Consider the following 27,596-nt stretch of genomic DNA (forward strand, 5'->3'; position numbering starts at 1 on the left):
GTTGCACAGCCCTAGTTGTTTAAGCTTATTCAATGCAATCTCGCAGCAATTCGTACGTATTTTACGAGGTTGCTAATTCGTACGAATTCATACGACCTCACTCGTACGATTTGTCGAGACCCCAGTGAGGGGTAGGTTTAGGGGCGGGTTAAGGGTGGTCCTTCTGGATGATGCTTTTTGAAAAATCGTTAGACCTCACTCTAAACCTACCCATTAGCCACCTCATAAAATTCGTACAAATTGCCGTGAGATCAGGTTGGCTTATTGGACTTCATTTTAGAAACTTTGTATTATCCTTGACTTTGTAAACAAATAATTCTAGAAACTTGACATTCACCTATTTTTATGCACATTTTGGGTTATCGCATTAAAAAACGCTGGATGGAAACGCCAAGATGTGCATAAATTCAAAAAATGCACATAAAAAAATGTATGTGCTCAATTGAGTCTTATAAACTTTTTATCCGATAAGAAAATATGTGCATAAACTACGATGGAAACACTTTACCAAATAAATTCCTCGAAGTCATGTGACTTGGGCATAACTGGACTAACCAGCATACCGATCTCGTCACACAGCATCTGAAATGCTGTTTCAGTTGTTCTGAAATTAAATAAATAACTTTTTGTACATTTATAACTGTTAACTGTTAAAATTGATAACTTTAGAACTGTTCTGAAATGAAATAAATCACTTTATTGTGTTTTTTTCTGCACACTCTGAGGCACAAGTAATTTATTATATACAAAAAGTGCTTTATTCGCAAAATGTTGTATGTGATATTCCAATTTTATGTATACGTCAATTTTGCAACTTTGGATGAAAACATAGCTAATGACAGTTTTCTGATTTTTCAATATGATGATCATCCTAAGACTGTTTTTTTTTTTTTTTTATCCTACATTTTCATCAACAATACAGCGGCAGGAATTGCCAAGCAAAATTAATTTTTCAGCATAAAAAATATGCAATGCCGTTTTTTTTAGAAGAGTCTGTATCTAAAGCATTATTAAAATGTAATGTTCATGTTGTCATTATCTTGAAATGGAAAAATGGAAGAAAAATTGTTTGGATGCCTTATAAAGCATATTCCACACATACAACTTGTGGTCTATTGCCACAAATACAAATAATAGTTTATGCGATTAATATGATTCTAGCACGTATAGCATATACATGTATATGTCGAATTCAGGTAAATTTGGTCAAATGACTGTCAAATTGTGTGCACAATTTATCGAAAATCAGTCTGCATTCAACATTTTGTCAGCAATGCTTGGAATATCACTGCTTTTTGATCTGCTTAAGGTTTATTACATTGTACTTCTTGGTCTTTCTGTGATGTTTTTTTTTTTGTTTTTTTTGTTATAAATCCAATCAACCTAGTATAAAGTTTGTCACAGAGCAGTGTTATTTTAGTATAATAATATTGATTAATATATATATATATATATATATATATATATATATATATATATATATATATATATATATAGAATGGCTTTTATGTTTATAAAAGTTTTTTTTATTTTTTTTTATTGTAGTTAGAAATTAGTAATTTAATGTGCTTTGTCATTTTTATTATTCATTTTGCTAATATTCTATTTATCTTTCCTTTATTTGGTAACACTTTACAATAAGGTTCAATAGTTAACTATAAGTTAACAATAGTAAACATTAGTTAACTACATTAGTTAGCATGAACTAACAAACAATATTCTTCAGCAATTATTCTTTATTAATTTTTGTTCATATTAATTTAAACATTTAATATGTTATTAAAATCAAAGGTTGTATTTGTTAACATTAGTTAATGTACTATGAACTAACATGAACAGTAGTTTTATTAACTAACATTTACAAAGATTAATAAATACAGTAAGAAATGTATTGCTTATTGTAAGTTCATGTTCGTTGATACACATAACATACATAGGCCTACCTAATGTTAACTAATGAACCTTATTGTAAAGTGTTACCATTTATTTTTATTTTAGTTTTACAGTTAGTTTTGAATTTTTTATTTACTTTTATTTTTTATTTGATTTGATTTTTTATTTACTTTTTTTTATTATTTTTATTAAATAAAAACACTGTCACAGAGTCAGTTTTCATATTGTGAAAGGGTCCAGCATATGAGGCATTGTTTTGAAAGCACATATTTGAAAGCAAAAAAAAAAAAAAAAAAAGTTTAAAGATGCTTTTCCAGGGCCATTTTAAAAGTAATTTAAAGAGAATACATGTATGACTAGACACACAAGACCACAGTGCCTTTGTTAAAATACATGTGACTTTGAAACATATCCATGAATGCACAATGAATTGTGTATTTTCCCATCTAAAAAAATAGAGAATTTTAACTAAGCAATAGCCTTAAACTATTAAACTGCAAATAAAGAGAGAGAATGGCTTGTAATACCTTTAATATTTGCCACAATTTGCACAAGGAAGAGAAAAATCCTTGATCTGCGCTTTGAGGCGGTTTCAAAGGCAGATCGCTACACTGAATATCTGACAAAACCAAAATAAAATCGATGTGAGGTCATTCTCATGCACATCTCTAGTGAAGTGAAAAACTTGGTGTTAAGGGAAAGAAAATGAGAGCGAGAGGAGACTGAGAGGGAATGCTCTGAAGGAAAACAGAAAGCCATCATGAGGCTTTAGCAACACTACAGCAACACAGCCAATCATAATGGTGAGAGTCCTTGATTTCCTGGAACAATAAAGGACAGACCTGGAGAATGCAGAATTTATGCCTCTCAATTTACCTGTGTTCGATGGGAATTGTGAGCTTCATTTCAGCGTCCTCACCACGGAAGTCCTCAGTCATTGTTAAGGGCCATGCATAAAGTGTACGGCTTTATTCTTTTAATCATAAAACCTCTCGACTTTAATGTATATAAGAAAAGGTGCTGTGTTTGATATCAAATATCCTGCGACGCACTCAAAGGGCTCGGTTTCGCTGACCGTAATTCAGCAAGAAGTTCTTAATACTGTTGGACATTTCAAATCTGTGCATATACTTTCTTGAGCATAACATGTTTTTCTTCTTTTTGTTGTTGTTGCAAAAGTTGGCATATCATGCTCAATGATTGCTTCCTGATATGGCTTGTGATCATTTTAAAAATTAACATTCAAAAACAGAAGAGTCGGCAAGAATGAAGCTAGATGGTGCAAGAATTTTTTGCACGTTTTTTTTATGCTAACAAAGTAGTCAAGTCACATTTTTACAATACAAATTGTTTCAAAGCAGCTTTACAGTGATAACAGGAAATTAATGCAACAAAGTTTGTTTCTGCTGTACAGCAGCTCTAGAAGAAAGTCATTTGTCCAGCTTAAGTACGTTTTTTAATGATTCATTACTGTTGTAAAAATCATTAGTTATTAACTTAGGGACCGCTCACACAACACCGCTTTCAAATGAAAACAGAAAACTTTTAATGCGTAGATCACTGTGTTAAATTATACTTTATCCAGTCTCACTTTTTCTTAGCTTGACGATGTTGTAAATATCAGGTGCTAAAGTTGAATAATATTACATTATTATTTCATAAAATCAAATCATATGTTTATTTCAATAGATGTCTCACACTAGTAATCAGACATTTGCTGTTCATGTTCATTCTAGTTTTTGTTGTTACCTTTCAACTTCTGAAATTCATGCAGGACATCCAAGAAAATTGATAAATTATCAGATATAATTCTGTAAAACGTCTCAGGTTACGACTGTAACCCTAGTTCCCTGAGAAGGGAATGAGACGCTGCGTCGACGACGTTTTCTGAACACCCCTGCGTGATTGCATCTGAAGCACGTATGTCAACTAGTCCAATGACGAGAGTGAACGTCATGGGCAGATGACGTCACGACCAGGAAAGGATAAAAGCACATCCGGTCTGACCGGCGTTAGCTTCAATATAGCCGAAGCAAGTCGATCACAGGGATACAGGAAGTATGGCAGGGCAACGCAGCGTCTCGTTCCCTTCTCAGGGAATGAGGTTTAAAGTCGTAACCTGAGACGTTCCCTTTTGCTTTGGGAACAACAATACCCAAACGCCAGACTTACAAATGCCTGTATGGGAAACTGTGGCACTAAGTCATAAGCACCTGAGACCCTGGAGCAACGTCCAGGTCCAGGCTATAAAACCTCACAAATGTGAGCGGGCAAGACCAGCCCGCTGCATTACACACCTCCTGTAGGGAAACCCCTGAGAGTAAGGCTTTGGAGGCCGCCATACTCCTCGTAGAATGAGCCCTGACCACCAAGGGTGATGGTTGGCCAGATGACTCATAAGCAAGAAAAATAGCCTCAACTTTCCACTTGCTGATCTTCAACAAGATGGAACTGGATAATATTCAGTAATATAAATATAATATAAAATCTGACTTCTGACCTGTAATGCTGCCTGAATCATAATCATACACTTTTCGTTCGTTCGATGGCCAGAGGAGAACTGGCCCCCCAACTGAGCCAGGGATCTCCCAAGGTTTTTTTCTCCATTCTGTCACCTGATGGAGTTTTGGTTCCTTGCCACGGTCACCTTTTTCGCCTTTCTTTGCCTTTGTCGCCATTGACTTTTGGCTTGCTTAGTTGGGGACATATAATTTAATATTCAACAATATTATTAATAAAAAAATAAATAAAATTAACAACAAAATGAATCATCACAAAACTTACTTAAGCTGGACTGTGACGCTATCTTCTTCTGGAAGAACTTTGTTGCATTATTTTCCTGTTATCTCTGTAAAACTGGTTTGAAACAATCTGTATTGTAAAAAGTGCTATATAAATAAAGGTGACTTGACTTGACTATAGCAAGGTCCCAAGCCGGAACCCGGGTACGAGTTGCAGGCCTCAGCCTCAAAGGAAAGGAATAATCAGAGGGTCTCTCCCCAGAGATGCATTACCCACAGGGACCTGGTAAGGGTGGAAGGAGATAACCCTGCTGAAAAGCGATCTTGCAAGAACTCAAGCACTGTACCAATTGGGCAGTTAACTGGATCCCACTGACGCTGATTGCACCAAGAAACGAAAACCTTCCATTTCAGAGCATATCATTTCCTCATGGCTGGAGCTCTAGTCTAGAGTGAAGCATGGTATCCACAACCTCGATTGAGAGACCAGCATCTATGAGTTGGGCCCCCTCAGAAGCCAAACCCACAGGTTCCAAATTTATGGATGGGGGTGAAGGATTGTGCCCTCCACCTGAGATAGAAGGTCTCCTGATCGGAATCTCCAAGGGAGAGCCATCAAGGAGAGAGATGTGAGGTAAGATGAGAGGTCCGTGAACCAGAATCAGATTGGCCAGCGTGGTGCTACCAGTAGTAGGCTTAATCCACCCCTGCGGACTCTTTCCAGAACTCCAGGGACGGAGCAACTAGGGGAAATCTGCCACGTCTGTACGAGTGGACAGTGCGTCGTGTTCTGAGACGCAAACAGATCCACTTCTGCTCGGCCATAAACTTCCCATATATACTCCACCACCTCGGAGTGGAGTCTCCAATCCCCTGGCCTCAGCCCCTGTCTCGACTGGATGTCTGCTCCTATATTTTGGTACCCCGGAATATACACTGCCCTCAGGGAGAGTATCTTCCCTAGGGACCACAGGAGGATCTGGTGCGCCACTTTGCATAGTGGACGTGAGCGCAGCCCCCCCCTGGTAATTTATGTAAGAGACCACCGATGTGTTGTCTGACCGGACAAGCACATGTTGGCCCCTCAGATCTGAGAGGAAGTGTCTCAACGCATTGAAGACCGCCATCATCTCCAGGCAGTTGATGTGCCAAGAGAGATGATGACTCCTCCAAAGACTTTGAGCTGAGCAGCCTTCCATTACTGTCCCCCAGCCAGTGAGGGAAGCATCTGTCGAGAGCGCAACTCAATGGCAAAGGGCTCCCAACACTGGACCCTGGGATAGGAACCAAGGTCTCCTCCAAATAATCAAGGCGAGGAGACACCGCCGCGTGATCTTGATCTTTGGTCCTGAGCCACCGCTGCAAAGGTCTCATGTACAGCAGGCCAAAGGGTATCACAGTGTTTCACAGTGCGTAACTGGCCTAGCTTTAACTCTTTCGTGGCTGTGAGGATAGCAGCTACACGAGCGGGCGATAGGACGGCCTACCACGGAAAGTGGTTCTCTGTACTGGAGAAAGCACACTCTTCTTGGCATTGAATCTCAACCCCAATTTTTTCAGTCGTCGATATAGTTCAGAATGCGTATGCCCTGCAGCCTGAGCCGGGCCAGAGTTGCATCTACGCACTTTTTGAACTGAATGGAAGCACCCGATATTGGTATTCTTTGCCCCCGAAAGAAAACCTCAGGAACTTCCTGTGCTGAGGGAAGATGGAGACGGTCAGACCGGATGTGCTTTTATCCTTTTCTGGTCGTGAAGTTCACTCGTTCGCCATTAGACTAGTTGACTTACATGCTTCAGACGCAATCATGTAGGGGCGTTCCCAAAGCATCGTTGACGCAGCGCGAGCTCCCTCGAAAGGGAACTGCACATATAACTGAATAATGCCTTTAGTAGCTGAAGTGTTTAATGACGTGCTTCGTGGATGATGCATATTTGTCTTGAAATTACTGTGTTCACATATTATGGGCCCTATTTTAATGATCTAAGCTCATGGTCTAAAGCACAGGGTGCAGGTGCACTTAGGGCATGTCCGAATCCACTTTTGCTAGTTTAACGACGGGAAAAATGGTGGGCGCATCCAGCGCATGGTCTAAAAGGGTTGTCCCTATTCTTTTAATGAGTAACGGGTGTGTTTTGGGCATAATGTGCAATAAACCAATCAGAGTCTCATCTCCCATTCCCTTTAAAAGCCAGTTGCGCTCGCGCCATGGCGGATTCACTATTTACATGGAGGAATTTGTAAGCGGAAAGACTGAACGCTTCTCTAGCGAGGAAACGGATCTGCTCGTGCGAGAGATTAAAGCGCGCAAGCAGACCATCTACGGGACAAGCCAGATTCCACCATATCTTTGCTACACAATATTAATCTTTTACATTGTAATCCTTTTATTTTTAATATTTGGCATGTTTGTGTGCTGCTGCGTGTCCATGTGTGTGTAATAAGCAGAGTGTATGTGCGTTATGGACCCGCCTATAGGTGAATATTACTTATGCATGCTTTAAATAATAAAAAATTATAGTATTGCATCATCGACTTTAGACCAGGTTTTTTTTGGTCAATGGCGCAGTCTATTTCAGTTGCCTCAAAATAGCAATGCGCCAACAATGCGCCTGAACACACCTCGTTTTCAGACCAGCAGCCCATGGGCGCACAAATGGGCGCAAATGCATTTGCTATTTAAACAACGTGGCGCAGGACATGAAAATGATAACTGCGTCGGGCTGAAACTAGCAAAAAACACTTGCATCGCGCCTGGCGCTGCATTGCCATTGTATGAAAGGGCCCTATATGATATTGTTGATCCATATTCTCTATATTCCATTAACAAACAGAACATGCTCTGTGGCTTTCAATTTTCTACAGAGTACTCTGACCTGATATTATCAACAAAATCAGATTAACATTCTGCAACCCTAAATAAATGAATTGCAAAGAAACACGTCCACAGGATATCAATAAAGAAGTGATCTGACAATGTTGAAATTTGCTGCTACCATATTAACCCAGTTTTAATGGGATTTCAGACAGATAATGGCACAAATTAATGTTTCCTTTCAAGTGAATGTGCTAACTATGACAAATTGATTCCCTGTTCTCTCCTGAGCTTTTTCTTTTTTGGCTCTATTTTAATTTTAGATGAAGCAATAAGAGATTAATGGTTGCTATCTCATCTTTTCACATCTAATGAAATTACAGAAGAGGATATGATTAGTTGAACAATGGCATAAGAACCCACTTTATGCAAGCAATCTCGCGTTAAAAGGAGCTGAAAATTGACACAGGCTGAAGAGGAGGGAATTTGGCAGTATATGCCCATGTCTGTGTCTATGGATTATGAATTTCCACCCAGGGATTTTAATGGAGCTATACACAAAAGTAATCTGAAGCCAACCAGTGCTACTCAAAACCTTGGAACGGTAACTTTGTTATTGTTTAATGGTCATTCATGGCTGAAGGATGTGGATCACAGGCCAGTAATGTGGGGCTGCTGTTTGTTTGGGACTAACAAAATGCACCACTGGGTCTTTTAGATGGGGCCTAAAAACAAACATGCCTCTCTAGTTCTCTGAACAGAAACAATGCCTGGTCAAGGCTTGTTGCTTCTCCTTGCACCAAATCTCTAGAAGGAATAAAACCACCGGTTTGGTACATTGTTCAGACTGATCAAGCTTCTGCTGAAGCCTAAATCTTGCTTTTTTGGTCTTTATCTAATTAGCTAATCCATAAGGCGGTGAAACGTGCTCTGTATTATAAATGTTTTATGAATGCCATAGGCAAACACAGGGCTGCACTCTGCCAACACTACCCTGCAGTACATGGCTATTAAATATTGAGTTTAAACTTCTTCTTTTTTTTATGTTATGAGAAAAAGACCACAGAAGGAAGCATCAAATCAACAATCAATTATACTATCTATCTATCTATCTATCTATCTATCTATCTATCTATCTGTCTGTCTGTCTGTCTGTCTGTCTGTCTGTCTGTCTGTCTGTCTTTCTGTCCGTCCGTCCGTCGATAAAGCGATTCTGTCATATTTAGCAAATCTAATCTCAATTAAGTGGCTGCAGGATCATCTAATATGATATTTCTGTTAAAAATACAATTTCCAAATCAGAGAGGAAACTTCAGGCTCTTCTTCAATAAGATCAGTAACCTCTCTTTTAGACCCAAGAGGCTTTCAAGCAATGTTAAGAATTGAAATGCAGAGCTTGAGAGATAAGGTCAATAATGTTACGAAGATAAGGTCAAAACTGAAACTACAGAGGCAGGGCATGGTTTAAAGAAGAGAACTGCTCTGAAACACTGTCTGCTAGCAGTCATCAGTCTCATTAAGTGTGATTCAGGCTCAGCATGCTTTGCATGCAAATCTTGTTTCGGATATTTCTACCAAAAGACTTGGAACGAGTATGATTTTAGCATATTCTTGAGAGATCAAATAATGTCCTTTGGCAGCAGATTCTAGCTTGAATGCAATGACGCAATGCGCTATAGATAGACGCTAGCATCCGTTCCTTGCGAAACAACCTTTTCCACATCCTCCGCGTTGCTGGTGTGAGGAGTCATACAGTACACCTTTAGTGCAAAGTCTCTACAACTATCAAAACAGGGGGCCGTTATGTTTGGAGGATATGCAGGAGCCCTCATCGGTGCATTTCGAATTCAATTTAGCGATAGAAGATTGACTGAGGGTTTCTCCCCCCTCTTCTTTTAAAAAGGGCTTCTTTTTTCCAAAGCTCGTTTCTTTTGAATAACGTGGCACAGCATTTATCCCTGTCCTTCACATATCCTCGGCTCTGTAGTCTGCTGCTGCCTTTGACGTTGCTTATGTGTCCTTAGGAATAAAAAGAAGGTGGGGGTGGGGGTGGGGGGATAGAAAATAAAATGAGCTATTGTTTTCCTTCGATTCCGGGCAACAGTTCAGATATGGCAAGGGCACCGAGCCAAGCGCTCTGCATCAGACGTCGCTAGCGACGCAAGACAAAAACCCACAGCAAAATACACATTTGTAGGCGTCTTACACCAGGTTGTGGCTATACGAGACTCCTCTTTTTGCAGGGTTCAGGGGTGTTCTTGGGGGTTGAGAAGGAAGGTGGGGGAACGGAGGTGCTGCTGCGGACCTCAGCGAGGACAACCAATCTCCTCATTCAAGCCTGCCTCCACACAGCTCATATTGTCAGTTTGCCAGTTTAAAGGAACCTTGAGCAGCATCAAAGATCTTTTCAAAGCCTTAATCCTAATAGGTCGTGGTTTGTTCTGTCACATCAAAGACGCGAGCGAGGGAGGTACAGAGGGGAAGAATGCGTCGGGTGGGGGAGCTGGCAAACGATTCTTATGGGGAAGATTGGCAGAGGATTTGCGGCACGGCGTGCACTAAAATCTGAAATATCGGCCATGGAAAGCCTGCTGTAATAGATATGAAATGGGCCTTCTCAACACCATGAAAGGCTGACATTTGCTGAAAGATTGTCACGAGAAGCCCTTTTATTCCCTGCCATCTATCAAGCGTTTGTACTGCCACCTTGTCCGTACTGGAAATTCGCAAGTGTCACTCTCTGCGGCATGTACCGGATTGGTCATTTCCAATGCCCCCCACCACCACCCCACCACCCCCCCCACCACACACACATACACCGTTGACTGCCGAATCTTCAGCTCGAGAACTCTCCGGTCGAAACCCGAGGAAATAAATATGTTATCTTGTACGCGAGTGCACGTGCGCACACTAGTGTGTTTACTTCTCACCTCTTGACACTTTAATCTGTAGTTCAGTGTCTCATGCATTCGCACCGATACAATCGTCTTACATAAAACCTCTTCCTGTGAACCAACATGACATAAGTGCTTCGTTAATTAGCCGTCTGTGGGAAAGCAGGGTATCGATTTTCTGTCGGCACATAAGAAAAGAGGCCCTTTGTTTTCACGATAGCGGTGATAAACCGTGCCTTTTACCGACAAGAAGGTACTAATAAAACAAACCTAAAAAAGGAGGTATATCACCAAACTCAGTCGGAGATGTGGAGGAAAGGAACGATAATGATGATGCTGAGATCTCTAGCATTTTGAGTCAACATAAAGAAATAATTCACTGAAGTGACTGTTTTTTTACTGAGAGAAGCTGGGAGAAGCACTGGCTGGTTGTGTGTGTTGTTTTGTGATGATGGTCTGTCTGAAATCCCACTGGTGCTTGTTATTTCACACCCCTGTGGTTGCAAGTTTGACAACAATCCCTTAAAAACTAGCAATAAAACTTACTGGGGTAACAAGGTTAATCTGAGTCTGAAAAGACTGTTGTTCTTAGCCATCCAAATAGGTCCCTAAAGAGCCACTTAAATCTTTAGGTTTTTGTTGACTTGGACCAAGAAAAATATGGGAAGCCAAATTGGATAATGGTGTTGCACAATGATACAAAAATAATCTGATGAAAATAATAAATGCCATAAATTAGTGACCATTTTTGCATCCACATCATTTCCCAGTTAAGCTCGAGATTCCTTGAGGCTTTATTCTGAAAAAAGATTCACATGCTTCACACCTAATATCCTTGTCTTATGAGCATATTCCGAATAAACAAAGAATTGCATGTTTTCCCTTCGCTATTTTCATGCTTTTGGTGTTTATTAATTATTTTAATAACTCTGCACAGTGCTGTGATTAACTCAATAATTGTCATTCATGTCCTTGACAATGAGGAAAATGTAGGTCATGGGACTATAACGGTGCTTTCAGTCATCTGCACCAAATTGTGTTCATTTCTTTAAAAAAAAAATCTCACTAACAATCCTCAGTTGCTTGCTTTCATTCGGACGTGCATGTTTAAATGAATATCCCGTTGCAGTGGATATTCCGAAACCCAAAATGAATCCAATTAATACAAGCACATGCCTTGTACAATAGGTGTTCTAGAAGTCAGAGTATTGGATTGATCTGGTTAATGTGATTACAAAATCCATATTCTAATATTAGTCTTAGTTTGGTTGTACATGAAATTCTTACATGTAACGCACACTGGAAAATGAATAGTGTAGAAAAAGATTTCCCTCTGAAGTTGCTAGTAAATTGCACAAACAATTACAAAGAAATGGAAGTGAAATTAGTGAAAGTAGTATTTTCCTGTAAAACATACTCCACTAATTTGTTTTATTTACTTGTTAAACTTTATTTACAGTGAATGCAAGTAAGAGAGGAAACAACATTCATTAATGGATTGTAAATACTTATGGTGTAAATACTACTCTCTTCTCAGCCGTTGAAGCTATCGGGATCGCATACGTGCACAGGTCAGATGGACACAGCAGGCATTAGTATTCAAACTGCCAGTGCACCAATCAGTGGTGGAGGAACGGTGTGGAGGATCGGGGGGTGAAGAGGTGGCGGGAAGTGATTGTGTTACCAATTCAAGATGGCACCAGAGCAGTGATGATGAAACCGGGTGGAATCACTCGGAGGCCTTCATGGATAGACTTCTTATAGCAAATCAGAGCTGCTGATTTCTGTTTGTGTGTGTAAGTTTATTAACAAAATGCATGTGCACACATTATGATGGTTGTTTTGTGTGTCTGACTGAATCAATCCCACCACATGTTGAGTTGTTAAAAAGCACACAATAAAGAAGATGAAAACTTGACTGATAACTGCCTCATTTCGAAGGACACTGAATTTCAAGCAGTCTCATTGAAAACTACAATCTGTTTGTCAGATGAACACTGCTATTTGAAATGCGAGGCTGCTAGTCTGTTATTTTCTGAGATGAATAAATGAAGAGAGAAATTACTTCCCAGTTTAACTGATGAACGGTTCAAACCTTTAAAAGCTAAGCTATGGTCACAGGGCAGGTAATGTTACGTTTAACCAAACTCAATTATGACAGAGATGTTTTGGATCACACATCTACTATCTTGTTTCCAAAGTGTCTGATGACAAATTTAATTGGAATCAGATTATAGAGTAAGAAAACTGAAAATCTATTTGCTGTAGAGTTTTTATTACACATTCAACACAGAGACCCCTGCCATGCATATGACCAAAAACACCTTCTCTCCATTATAAGAATTCCCCTCTCTAATGCTTATTAATTTCACAGTAGATTATCTGCTCAGATACATCTTGTGTTTTGGGAAAGAGATTAATTAATTGTGTGCTTGGCTTTATAAGTAGGCACATAGAATTAGGTTGAACTGAAGTATTAATGAATGAATTTTAATTACAAAAATTACATTTTTAATGTAGCCTTCCTACGTGTTTATCTGTGCCATCAAATCCATAATAATAACCAGAAGTGCATCTTTTCAAATTTTACAATACACGTATATAGCAAATAAATAAACTTCACATTTATTGTTGTATTGGGATATAGCTTTGATTAAAGATGTCCAACGTGTTAGGATGATATGATCAGCAAACTAAAACAGAACTTAAATGTTGTTTTTTTAATAAATGAAACGTTTTGAAAACGCCCTCTGGAGGACAAACGAATGTCTGAAAAAATATGAAAGAATAATATTAGGCTACATGAGGGTGAAAAGTTATTGTATTATAGCCTATACATTTAGGTATATATTTGTTTGAGGTAGCCTATTTATTCGATTGCACATTATTTAGGCTTATTATTATTATTATTTAATTTACTTATTTATTTAATTTATTTTTGCTCTGATTTGACTGGTTTAGCTACACTGCGTTGGTAACGGACCTAACTCATTCGAGATAAAGCAAAAACAGTAGTGAATATATTTTATAGTAATGCATGTAGCCTAGGCCTAATTCTCTGCGAGTTCAAGTAAAAGCTGTCGCTGCTGTTCTCTTTCATCATCTCGTGTTCGAGATCCACCTAAGGGAAGGGCATCCGTACCTGACCTCTGCAGAAGCATCCAATTGCACCAAATTGCACAGAAGCGCGCAGCCAATGCCAGGTAAGGTCCCTCCCCCTTACCTGAGGGCATATAATGCCTGCAAGCACTGCTATTCTCCAGTTAACATTCGCTTCTCGAAATCTCTGAACTTACACAGTTCGGTTGGATTTACTGCACATTTGCGTGTCTTAAGGAGGACATATCGCCTGATCAGCCTCCGCCAGACGTGACAGTCGTGTATTCAACCTGATTAACGTTAGCTGTGTTCTGCATCCAGAGCCGTCCCCGCTCTTGCTTTTCTCGCCTGCGAGAAAGTCGCAGAGACCCAGTGCGCCGAGCTCGGACTTTCTGACTCGGAGGGGGACACAGTGACAACGACGCGCTACCGGGGGCCTCCCTGCTACTTCACTTAATCCTGCGTTCCCCGAAGAGGACATCTTAGCGGGCAACCTCCTGCTTGTCGACGAACCGGCCAGTTCCGGCGACGAGGATGACACGGCCCTTCTTGGGGTCTCAGAGGACGAGGAAGCCATCCCGCCCTCTGGCGTTCCCCAGGCCTACGTCCCCGCGGCCTTGCCTTAGTCCATCCTCCTGGAAGTGTGTGAGCGAGTGGCCGCTCGCCTCAACATTGAGTGGCGCTCTGGCTTAACCTGTCGGGTCTTCCTGACAGTGAGAAGAGGCGCATCGCGGGCGCTCCAGTAGCGCCCGGCCGGGCTGTCTCTGGCCCCACCGTCACATTGATGCAACAATGATGTGACGACAAAAAGAAGGAGGATGAGGCCTTCAAGTTATGCTTTCCTAGGAAGGCGGCCCCACGCCAGGTGCCCCCTGTGCGTTTGCCTAACCACCCTGTCACGGCATGAAATTTCCATCAGGGCAAGAAAAGGCCCCTCCCGAGGCTGCCTAGCCCATGTGTTCAGTGGACGTTGTGCACAGCGCCACTCCGGCTCGAGTGGGAACACTCGCGAGTCACGAATTGGCTTGGCAAACTGTTTCGGCTCCCGAGTGGGTGATGCGTACAATAGTGCAGGGCTACAGACTGCAGTTTGCTATAAAACCCGGCGTTCTCTCTTCACACACGGAAGAGAGCGTCACGCAAATTCTAAAAGAGGAAATATCTTCCTATCTAAACAAGGGAGCAATTCAAGGGAGACTCTCTCAAGAGCGCGTTCTCTCTATAATGAACTGTCTGTCGCAGTTCAGAGAGGGGGCAAAAGTACAATATCGCACATGTCACAGACTGCAGGGTCTTATGGCTTCATCTATCCAGGTTTTGCCGCTGGGACTCCTGACAATGAGAGCGTTCATGAAATGGGTTTTGTCACTACATTTCAGCCCGATATGCAATCTTTGCCGCTCTGTAACAGTGACGTGCGCCTGCTCGGCAGCCTTGCACCACTGGAAGAGCGCAGACTTTTACGCACAGGGAACCTCTCTGGGGACGGTTATGATTCGGAAAGTTGTGGCGACAGATGCGTCCTTAACAGGCTGGGGTGCCACCCAGGAGGGCAGAACGGTGAATGGTTTGTGGCCGAGCAGACTACGTTCAGCGCACATAAATTATTTAGAGCTTATGACCATATGGAAAGCTCTGAATCATTTTCTGCCTCGCCTGCAGGGACATCATGTGCTCGTACGCTGCGACAATACCACAGCAGTGGCTTACATCAACCGTCAGGGCAGCGTGCTCATTTGTACGCTCATCAAAACTCCACGCTCTAGCTTACAAGCTTTTGGTGTGGAGCAGATGGGTTTTCCTGTCGTTACACACGACGCATGTTCCAGGCATTCTGAACAGAGGCGCAAACTTTCTTTCTTCACCCTCAGATAATGGATATGTTATGGTTGAGATTCGGACAGGCAACCGTAGATCTATTCGCCTCGTGCGAAAACTACCATTGTCTTATGTTCTTCTCACTAAAGGACGTGGACGCACCCCTTGGGGTAGATGCACTGGCCCACCCATGGCCCTGTATGTGCTGCTGTATGCTTTTCCTCCCCTGTGCCTCGTAATTTCCACACTGGCCAGGGTAAGAGAGCAGGGCCTGTCTCCCATTCTGATAGCACCCAGGCAGCCCAAAGCACCATGGCTGGCGGAGATAATCCCTTTGTCATATGCAGAGCCGTGGCGCCTCCCCCTCCGTACAGACCTGGCCCGTGAGAGGACGAACCTAATCGCACTGGGGCTTTCGTTGCGTGTGATTGCTACTATACAGAATGCCAGGGCTGTTTCTACACGATCCTTATATGGTTGTAAGTGGCAAGTGTTTGAAAAGTGGTGTTATGGGCGTGGTCTCACATCATATCAGTGTTCTGTTCCTGATATTTTGTGTTTCCTTCAAGACCTCATGGAAAAAGGGAGGTCTTTTTCCACAATAAGGTCTTCCTGGCTGCGATTTCTGCATGTCATGTGGGTTTTGAGGGCTCAACAGTCGGGCAGCATCCTTAAACTGCAGATTTATGAAGGGTGCCCGTCGCTCTTTGCCAGTCGTAAGGAGAACTGTTCCTGAGTGGGACCTCTCCATGGTGTGGGAGGCTCTGTCTCAATATCCTTTTGAGCCTCTGGGAAGTATTTCCCTAACGCTGCTGTCTTTCAAGACGGCATTGCTCTTGGCCTTGGCGTCAGCTAAACGTGTCAGTGAGTTACATGCACTCTTGGTTCGCACTAAATTCTCTCTTAGTGGAGATAAGGTTTCCCTTAAGCCTAATCCGGGCTCCATGCCGAAATGCTTCCCTGCGTTCACATCGGAGGTGTTAGAGTTGTCCGCTTTTCACCCTCCGCCTTTTTCCTCATCGGAGGATCAGAGGCTGAATGCTCTGCATCCTGTCCATGCCTTACAGACATATATGACCAGGACCAGTGTTTTCCGGAAGAGCGACCAGCTCTTTGTTTCATGGGCGCCCCCTCACGGAGGGAGTCCCATATCTAAGCCATGCCTCTCACATTGGCTTGTGGATGCTATAGCTTTGGCATATGAATCTAAGGGAGTGCAGCCCCCAGGCGACATCAGAGCTCATTCCACGAGGGGTTTAGCCGCCTCTTGGGCTTTGTTTAGGGGAGTTGGTCACTGCAGGACATCTGCTCCGCTGCCAGTTGGGCTTCTCCTCATACCTTTGTGCGTTATTACCGGCTGGATGTCACCAGAATCTCGGTAGCACATTCTGTTTTAGGGGTGGGGTCTTCTTAGCCTCTCCCTGCAACCCCATTGTATGGGTACGGATGCCCTTCCCATAGGTGGATCTCTCCACTCGATGTTTCAGATAACCGGGGTTACGATAGTAACCTATTGTTACTGCAGTTTATTCCACACCCAGGCCTAATGTGTGAGACTAAAGTCAGTCAGCATCAACGCATGCATTTACTTTAAAGGAACCGTATGTAGATTGTGGCCAAGATTGTGGCCAAAACTGGTACTGCAATCACTTTCAAATTACTGTAGAGCGGTGTATCCCCTCCCCCTTCCCCCTGACTCGAGGTTGCCAGATAGGCTGGCATTTTTTATCCAACACGTTTGTAGCTGCAGCTGTGGTAACTAGAGCAGAGCTTGCTACCCGGATGCCGAAACACTACTGACTTCGTGATTGGTAGATAGGTGGAGGGTGGAGCATCAGGCCAAAACACAACATGACAACATCAACATCAGTTGAGGGCTGCAACTTCACTTTAAATGACAATATCCTGGCCGGACTACAGTTGTCAGTGATATAAGTATTTGAAATGAACGTGATTTCTTAATGTCTAGTGACATATCAGGGCCATTTTATGATTAATTGAAATACATTTCGTACATACAGTTCCTTTAAGTCCAGGAATATTTATCTGTCTGAAGAATCGTTTACAAGCAGGCAGTCCTACATTTAGGAATAATATATCCCCGCGCTGTCCTTTAATCTTAATCGGATAAGTTTACTTTTAACAACACTTTGATTCACATCAAGGAGAAAACATAACCACACAAAGACAAAAGTCAAGTATTTGCAATACTTGTGTCTAGCCAGACTTGGTGCAATTGGATGCTTCTGCAGAGGTCAGGTACGGATGCCCTTCCCATAGGTGGATCTCTCCACTCGATGTTTCAGAGAACCGGGGTTACGATAGTAACCTATTGTTACACCGGTTTATTCCACACCCAGGCCTAATAAATGTGTGAGACTAAAGTCAGTCAGCATCCACTCACGCATTTACTTTAAGTCCAGGAATATTTCTCTGTCTGAAGAATCGTTCACAAGCAGGTAGTCCTACATTTAGGAATAATATAGCCCCGCTGTCCTTTAATCTTAATCGGATACGTTTACTTTTAACGACACTTTGATTCACATCAAGGAGAAAACATAACCACACAAAGACAAAAGTCAAGTATTTGCAAGCTCTTCATGTGAATTTAGTAGAGACAAGTGCTTTCAAGCCTTCCATTAATGTGTTTTGTAAAGCTGAAGCAGTGTTTTTTTCATGGAGTCATCTCGCCACCCTGTGGCCTCATTTCCCAGACATCCTGCAAGTATAGGAGCCTAGAGTGACAGATATAAAGGTATATAAAGGTTACAGACTTAGATCTACCACTTTATACATACATGATGTCTGGGAAATGTTGTGCCTCATGTATTAGGCTTCTAACAAATTTACATTTGCTCATTTTGTTTCGCATTCTACAACTCTACAGCGATCTGTTGCTCATTAAAATATAGCTAACCTCTTCTTTAGCTTGCCTACTAATCTAGTTGTCTCTTTGACAAGCTGCTTTTGCTCCTCTTTTGTAGTCGCCTTGTAAAAGCATTTGCTAAATGCATAACTGTAAAATGCATTAAAATGTAATTTGGTTAACAGGTTAAATAGCCTAGAGGTTAGACAGACAGTTGTGATTGAACATTATGAACACTAAACAATTCCAACAATTGTTCCAAAACAATTTTGAATGTTTACTTTTTAATAGTTTTAGTCTAACAGTTTGAAGATGCGTTATTTCAGGTGTCTCAAAGACGCCATCTGCTGTCTGTCTTTATCAGTGCATGTGACAGAAGTAGCCGAAACTTTAATTAATTGTTAACTTATATTGTAATCAATTGTAATGTGGACTCATGATTTTTCTGTAAAGCTGCTTTGAAACGATGTGTATTCTGAAAAGCACTATACAAATAAATGTGAACTGAATTTAATTGAACTGAATTGAAGTAATTCTGAAAAATGGTGATGTCTGGTTCAATTCAGACAAATAAAACTGCATGCATATTCTCATCACCCATTCTCTACAATATCACGTCTGAATTAGAATGTATAGGTCACATCAGTAAAGGGGACATTTAAAGGGATAGTTCACCCAAAAATAAGAAATCTGTCATTAGTTACTCACTCTCAAGTTATTCTAAACCTGTGTGAGTTTTCTTCTTCTGCTGAACACAAAAGAAGATATTGGTAACCAGACTTATTTCAAAATCTTCTTTCACCTCTATTGTAATTGTAAACAATGGTCAATATAATTCCTCTTTATGCACACAAAAACAAACATATGACATACACTTTTACTATAAGCTGACAACATTTTTATATCAATATTCAGGCAAGATAGATTGCAGATTAGAGGACAACTAACCATTTATCCAATTAATTTTTCTTAAAGGTATAGTTCACCCAAAAAAAGACATTTCTGTCATAATTTACTCACCCTCATGTTGTCCCAAACCTGTAAGAAATCTGAGAGCTTTCTGTCCCTCCATTGACAGCCTATGCAACTACTTTGACACTTCAAAAAGTTAATAAAGAGATCGTAAACTAAAACTAATCCATATGAATTGAGTGGTTTAGTCCAAATTTTCTGAAGAGACTCAATCGCTTTATATGATGAACAGACTGAATTTAGTCTTTTATTCACATATAAACATTCATCAACTCACATCAGTTGTGGTAAACTAAAGCTCACTTTCTCGCGTGTCAAGCAGGTTTGGTTGATTTATGTTCGCTGATAAATGTTTATATGTGAATAAAAGCCTAAAATCATATCGATTGAGTCTCTGCAGAAAATTTGGACTAAACCGCTCAATTCATATGGATTAGTTTTACGTTCTCTTTATGAACTTTTTGAAATGTCAAAGTTGCATAGGCTGTCAATGGAGGGACAGAAAGCTCTCAGATTTCATCAAAAAGATCTTCATTTGTGTTCTGAAGATAAATGAAAGCCTTATGGTTTTGCAACGACATGAGGGTGAGTAAATGATGACAGATTTTTCATTTTTGGGTGAACAAACCCTTTAAAGCTTTAGTACAGAATTCAAATCAAGCATATTGTAAGATGACATTTTATCTTTAATTAACTTACCAGCTTTGCAGGCACATTCTTGTATTGCAATTTGCAAATGCATTTGCACTCTGGTAAACCTCAAAATGTTGATCGAATGATCGAAATAATATGACACATGCAGACGCCAGCCAGCAACAAACACATGGACACAGCCATATGACCCTGGTTGCCCACTGAAGCTCAGGTTGAGTCTGGTCAGTAATACCTGTGTGAGGCCTCCTAAACCAGGTGTCTGCTGGCAGAGGTGTTATTGAGGCCAGCAGGGGGCGCTCACCCTGTGCTCTGAGTGGGTCCTAATGACGGGACACTAGACTGAAACAAGCACCATCCTCTGCATGAGACGTTAAACCAAGCAAAAATCCCATTGCACTCCTCGTAAAGAGTAAACAGAAATGGTTCTATACCTTAAAGCATTCTGTCAGATGCTGAGAGCCTTTTAGGGGTTCCATCATGTCATCATTTTATGGATTTAGTTTTAATTAGTTAATTCTGTTATAATAACATTTTATTTCGAATCATATGTTATGAATTAAACAGCTCATAAACATACTTTATTGAAAAAAAATGCAAATAAACATGAAACATTTCTCCTTATACAAAACCTTTTTGGCAAATTTAGTCAAATATTTTTGTATTATATAATTGACTATTGTTCCAGGCAGATTATGTGCAAGTAAATTACTAGAATTCGGTAATTAACACATTATTTTACACACTGTTTGAATAAAAGAAAACCCTTTAGAGGTCCCCATGATCATTGTATGGATTTGGTGTTAATTAATTTTGTTTTAATTTATTTATCTTTTTAATACATTTTGTGAATTACATGTAAAAATGTGTTTGTTTATATAGTGCAGCTCATATATATAAATGCTATTGAACATTTTACTAAACATTTTCGAAAACACATTCCTTATCAAAAGTATAATCTTATAAATGTATGGTCTAATATAAAAAAAAAAAAAAATGCTATTAAATCTATGTTACATCTAAATCTACATCTAAATTGATCAGAAGTCTAAATACTGCATGTTTGTGATTGGTGGTGCGCATGCGCAGTAATAGCAGCAGGTGGATGCAATATCAAGATAAATCGCCAGATGGCGCGCGAGTATAATCCACCATTTCAGATACACCTGCTACATCTGAACCCGCGGGCTACGTCATAACGAACGGGATGTAATCATATCTTTTATCTTTTCAAATATCTTTGAAATTGAAATGTTTAATAATAATGGCACATAATATTAGGACATATAAATTATCTGGATAATTTTATGAAAATAGTTAAATATGGCAAATGTTTAAAACAATTTTTTGAAAGCGTGATTTTTTTTTTTTGCTAGGTAAAGAGTAGTAGTAGTACTAATAATAATTATTATAAAAACAACAACAACATGAGGTAGTGTATCTGTCAGTATACTTCCGTATTTACACACCCACAACGGCGATATGTGTTGCCATATTTTCAAGAACACTCTGTATAGTTTTGTATATAATATACAGTAAATTATCAATACACCTCAGTGCACGCCTAGGGATATTGTAATGCTACTGCTACTGCTATGTAACTACTGAATGTAGATCAAATTTGTCATATTTTTCGTAGACTAAACCTTTGTTTTGTCAAGAATTGGGCATCCGTGCCAGCAGAAAGCCTGAAAATATTGATCTAAATGTGTTTGTTTGTTTCTCTCAGTGATCGAGGGGAGTTTTTTCAGCGGATCTGGCGCCCTGCCGTCGGTCGTTCGGTCAGTCAGTCAGGCAGCTGCTGTTCTTCACACACACACACACACAGGTCTGAATGGTGAAAGGAAGGTAAAACCGGCTACAAAATCGCCTTTTACACCGGAATGTTCACTCGAAGGGGTTATGGAGACGTCAAGAAATCTACACAGAAAGTTCTGGACCCAAAGAAGGATGTTTTCACGCGTTTGAAGCATCTACGCGCGCTGTTAGGTGAGTGAGACTCTGACAGGACTGGAACAGTGAGAGGCATATCTTCCCTACACCACGGATTTATCCTCAGCAAATCTGCGGGTTTCAGGGTTTAAATGCCACAGAGATGTTCAAATGGGTGTTTGAATGTGAAACAGGGGCTTTAATGTGCGTGTTACTCCATTTGTGATCGATAATGTATGGATTGAATGATTAGCGTTAGCTAGCTTATCGTGCTACATCAACAACAGACATGACAGCCTGTTTTGTGTGAATATTACAAATATATAAACAACAGACATGACACGCATGCATGTGTGAATATATACAGAAAATATAAATAACACACGACACACACACACACACACACACACACACACACACACACACACACACTCACACACTTAAACAACAAACATACAATGATGTTTTTAAATTTTATATATATATATATATATATATATATATATATATATATATATATATATATATATATATATATATATATATATGAACAACAAATATAATAAAAGGACATGTGTCTGAATATATACAGAATATGTAAAAACTGACCTGACAGTATGTCATGTGCGAATATGTACCAAATATATAACGTTAGAGATTTTGTAAGCATATTGTGTAGTTGTGCTTGCAGTCAATTGTTTTATACATTATGTGTGATAACGCTATGAAAGATGCTAAATTGTGCAAACATACTTTCTGGCCTGGCTGTCATACAAAGAAATTATGAACACATGCCAAAAACAAGAGAGAACCAACAAAATATTAGTAACTGATTATGTTGTAGTCAATTTATGCTTTTTGCTGTGAGGTTCTTGTTTTTTTTGCCTTTTCTTTCCCAAATAATCGAACTTGTAGACTCATTTAAAACAAATATCCCCTCTAGACATCCCTTTTGGCCACCATTGTGTACTACTATATCATATGGTAGACAATCTGTAGAAAATGCTGATATAGAGCCATATCGCTCAACATTTATACAACATTTCGAACTTCGAAAAGTATGTAAATAAGTAAGAGACAACAACAGAGTGTCTTTAAAAAAACCTTAAAACTACTTCCTTCTGCCACGGATTCAGATCTCAAGTTGACAGTTTAAAAGTTGAGCCAACATGGTTTATTATAGGCTATTTATCATATAGGCCAACTGGTAAAACAAAAAAAGTTCTATCAAAAATTAAAACCACAATCGCAAATATAATCGAGATCCATGTTTGGATTTATTACAGTTCATCACTGAGAAGGTTTGATCGCAGATTTAGTCGCAGCAAATAGCATAAGTGGCTCGTAGACACTTTCTTTTAAGCAGAAAATCTCAAATGGAGATCGCTGAACTGCAGCTTACTTTTCTGACTGTGTTTTCAGATCATTCGCCCTTCTTCTGGAGTGTAGAGAGAGCACGTTCACATTATTGCCAGATTGCAAATATTAAGTAAAACACTGAAGAAAATGTGTTCTTTTAACAGAAAAGCTCTGATTGGGGGATTTACATTCTTGAAATCTGGCAACCGTAATCATGAAAGATTGTATCTGCTTGTTAAAATCAGTCTGTAATGTTTTGTCCTCATTCATTCGACAAAAACTAAGTGATTTTTGTCAAGTTTTTATTTTTTTAACTACATTTTAGTCTCGTCTTTTTTCATCAATGATATTGCACATTGATATAGTCACAGTTATCGTTTAATGACGTTGGAGTCGTCTCGTTATCGTCTAAGTAACGTCTAAAAGGTCGTCAATGAACATTTTATGTCATGGATTTCGTTAACACAATTAACACTAATAGCTAGGGGTGTAACAATATATCGCAATACAAAAATGGAACAATATATATCGTGGCTAGTGACAATATGTATCGTGGCTAGTGACAATATGTATCGTGGCTAGTTCACCCAAAATAAAAATTACCCTGTGAGAATTTTTTTTAGTTTTCAGAGTCAGTACTACATTAAACTACAATATATTATGTTGAATACAATGTATAATAATGGGGGAATATTAGTGGGTCCTGATAATTCTTATGTTATAAGTTTTATGTTACCAGTAAAAAGTGGCCGACTGGTCGAACCGAATGCAGTGATTGGACGAACATTTTATGGTCCTTCTGCAAAAAATGCTTCTGGAACAAATGACCTCCCTGCCTTTAAACTTCACTTTACAACAAGCAACGAAGGAACGCTGAGTCGCTTCATTGAAGCTAGATCTTTTCTTCCAGGCGTTTTAATCTCATTTTAGTATTTAGTATTGTTTGTCTTCTATTTTGTTTTATTCTGTTTTTCTATTTTTCTATTTTCTTTACTCTGTTCAGCACTTTGGTCCGCTTTGCTGTGTGTAAATGTGCTATATATATATATAAGATTTACCTAATTTACTTAAGCTTATTGTGTTATGTATAGTATTATGAGAGAGAGATCGACTATGCGAGTGCATTACCTGCAGATATTCTTCAGGTCTATCATACAGCTTATTAGGGCTGGGCGATATGGCTGAAAAGTGTTTCATATCGGTCGATATCGATAATTATTGATCTTTTTTATGACCTATTTAAAATAAGGACCAGGAGACAAATATATTACATTTAAAAATTTTTATTATTTTAAACTTAACCTTTCTCTAAATGTATATTCCCCTCAGTTAAAAAGGCAGAAATGTCAACACAACCATGGAAAACACTCAAATAATTCAAATGTAAACATGAGTCTAAAATCACAATGAACACTTAACAATTATCTCTTAACATAAAGGTGCAAAATTAAAGAATACGTAAGAAATGCTTAATAAATTGTTGCACAAATAGTGCAAAGTGTTAAATATAAACATTGAGAAACTGACGACGGTCTTGCATAATTTGCAGACGACATTGGTGTGGTCAGACTTATAAAATCCCAAAAACTGCCATACCGGCGAGCCGACTTTCCCTGTTTTATCAACAATTTCCTCGCTCGCTGCTGCACTCATTTTCCCCTTATCACTCCACGCCGGTGCTGTTACTGAAGAATCCAGCAACACGAGACAACGATATGGCGCAACCAAACTTGATACTGTTACATGACCGGCTGTTAACATGTCACCCCCTACGTTGCTAGGTTACCAGAAAGTGAGAACCTTTGTTCATGCAACCAAACTTGCTTTGCAACCTCTGGTTTCTTCCAACGAAGAAAAAAAAATAATTATCGAATGTTTTATCGAACGCATTTTTTATTGATATTGATTACGTGTCTATCGCGATACATATCGTTATCGTTTTATCGCCCAGCTCTACAGCTTATTCATAATCACAAAATCAGTTTGAATGCCCTCTGAGGAAAGCGATGTCTTTGTCCAAGACAGCGCTAGTCAAAGCAGTTGTAAATTGCGTCTTATAAGACTTTGTTTAAAGTAAAAATAAATGTCCTTGTTTCTCAGTCCCTTTCAATATAAAAGTCTTTGCTACTGACTCATAAAGACAATAATGTAACTTTCACTGAAGTCGAGATCACAATTACTAATGGATAGGGCTGTAATGATTCACTCGTTCTCTCGATGCATCGATTACAAATCCTGACGATGCATATGTGTTGACCTTGAAACATGTATTTTGGAATCGTGAATCGTACATTTCTATCAATAATCGATTTTAAATGCTAAGAATCGAATTAATTGCTATTAGCGATTCAGTGCTTTAAAATATATAAACAGTGAATCGCCCCTCACAGCTCTCCTTCACAGATATGTGCTGCACTCTTTACCTCTCTTTTCATTGGATTGCGCTTTCTTTGATGTCCAAAAATGCAGTCTAGTTTGCAGCTCACTGGGTTTTGAGAAACATGAAATCTCTGTACTTGTTCTTTGTTTCACCTTTACATTATTATTATTTTTTTTTTTTTTACACTGCATGCTGTCTTTATATGAATAGTTTATCAGTGCTTTTCCTGCTGACTCATTTCTGGTTCAGTGTCAAGACAAGTAAGCAGAGGTAAGAGGTCAGAGGATGCTGTCTGTGACTTCCTAGTGTTTTTGTGGTCGGTGTATTCAGAGCTAGATAAAACCGGTGTGTTTTGCACATCAGCTGTTATTAGGATCTCCAAACTATCACCCAGCTGCAGTGTGACATTGTCCAGTGTTTTCATGAAAGGAAGAATTTCCTCTCACAGGCTGCTTCCTGTGTGGACAGGAAGTGAGGATGAGTGATGGTGTTATAGAGAAGTGCCATTAGTGGCCTGATTTTATTTATTTATCCCCCCTAATTTTTTATTCTTTGTGCTGTTATTTATGTGTTTGGTTGCTTGTATTATTGAATATGATTTGGTCATGTGTTCAGGACATTTCAGGCCTAGTTAATGAATCACACACAGACAAATCTGCCCAAGCAAAACCTTCACCAGTGTCCTTTTGCCCACTAAAGGAGCTGACGTTTTAATGCCAAATCGTTAGTGCCTATAAAAACAAAACCGTTCACATTTTAACCGGCACCAGTACCTACATGAAATTCGGTGCCGGGACCCAACGGTACCTTTTTTCTGTACTTTAGGCATGTTTACCTCAATAACTGTAAAGAAACTGTAAGTCATTTATTGAAGTCATTTATACATTATGCCAGAGCTGCTTTGGTCGCCGTCTGGTCTGCCATTGTCTGTAATGTTTGTATACTGTAATAGTTACCCGTAAATAATAGGCTACTAGCTACTTAATTAATTGAATTCATAAAAACAGCCATTTTTATATAAAATAAATAAATGATAATTTCTATGAAATATCCCCCCCCCAAACATCGAAGAATTGTGATTATTCCTTAAATTAAGTTTTGATAACAATTTCTTATTATTAGTGTTCGTATTATTATTACATTGAGACATATCTAAATTCTACTGTACAACAGTAATATATTTGTCAAGTTAAACCGAACTCTTATTTTGACGGGTTGCCATGACTTGTTTGCATTATTTAGGCGTTTTTTTTTATTTCTTTGTAAGGCAGTAGGCTAATTATTTTTGATAAGGAAATTATTATGATTTTAGGAGAGTAAAATTATTTAAAAAAAAATTATTACACTAGTCCACTACTGGCTACTGTACTGTACAGTGTTTGATTTCTGTTTGGCATATAGCTTTTAATGGTGAGCCTTTTGTTTTTGTAATTTTGTAATAAATTTGGATTTAGATTTATTGGACAATATAGATCGGTTATCCACTTCCAAATATGGCAAAATTTTCATATCGGTGCATCCCTAATAATCATATATTTGATCTTTCCCACACAGTTAAATAAAAAGTTAAATAGTTCCAATAGTTGTTAAGTTTGTACCAAAAACACATGTTTTGATCAGTATTAATGTTGTGTCTGTGGGTTAGAGTCAGAGAGCTGCTGTGTGTGCGTTCACTGGTCATGCGTGGTTGAGCATGGTTTGGTTTTGTAATTACAGCAGCACCTGATCACACACAGCCTGCCTTCAACCCCCCCCCCCCCCCCCCCCCCAATGGCCACTATCAGTGTGACAGGACAACGGTCAACACCACAGTCCGGGTCGCAGGGATGACCCACTCCACTGGCTCGTCTCTAATCAGAAGGGCAAAATCATTTTGCTTCTAGTGCATGGGTGGATATTATGCATGCTTTACGCAGTTTTTCCAGATAGTTTTTAAAAAAATTATTATTCATATATGTGACCCTGGACCACAAAACCAGTCACATGGGTAAATTTTTTTTGAAATTGAGATTTATACATCATCTGAAAGCTGAATAAATAAGCTTTCCATTGATGTATGGTTTGTTATGATAGGACAATATTTGAAAATCTGTGGAATCTGAGGGTGCATACAAATCTAAACATTCTGAAAATCACCTTTAAAGTTGTCCATTTATGTTCGCAATTGTGCTGCAT

The 27,596-nt window shown here is 39.4% G+C and overlaps 1 protein-coding gene across 3 annotated transcripts in view; it reads left to right on the top strand.

Annotated features, from left to right (window-relative positions):
• Window positions 1-21,372: 21,372 nt before the first annotated feature.
• Window positions 21,373-27,596, top strand: part of ralgapa2 (Ral GTPase activating protein catalytic subunit alpha 2) — a 176,378-nt gene continuing 170,154 nt past the window's right edge. The window contains exon 1 of one of the 3 annotated variants that reach the window (XM_082143396.1): window positions 21,373-21,739. In XM_082143396.1, the coding sequence (XP_081999522.1) occupies window positions 21,634-21,739 (106 nt within the window). In that variant the 5' untranslated portion in view covers window positions 21,373-21,633. The remainder of the gene's footprint in view (window positions 21,740-27,596) is intronic. The other 2 variants (XM_082143395.1, XM_082143397.1) reach the window with 2 other exon arrangements.

Source organism: Leuciscus leuciscus (assembly GCF_965113295.1).
Source record: "Leuciscus leuciscus genome assembly, chromosome: 17".
Lineage (NCBI taxonomy): Eukaryota > Metazoa > Chordata > Actinopteri > Cypriniformes > Leuciscidae > Leuciscus > Leuciscus leuciscus.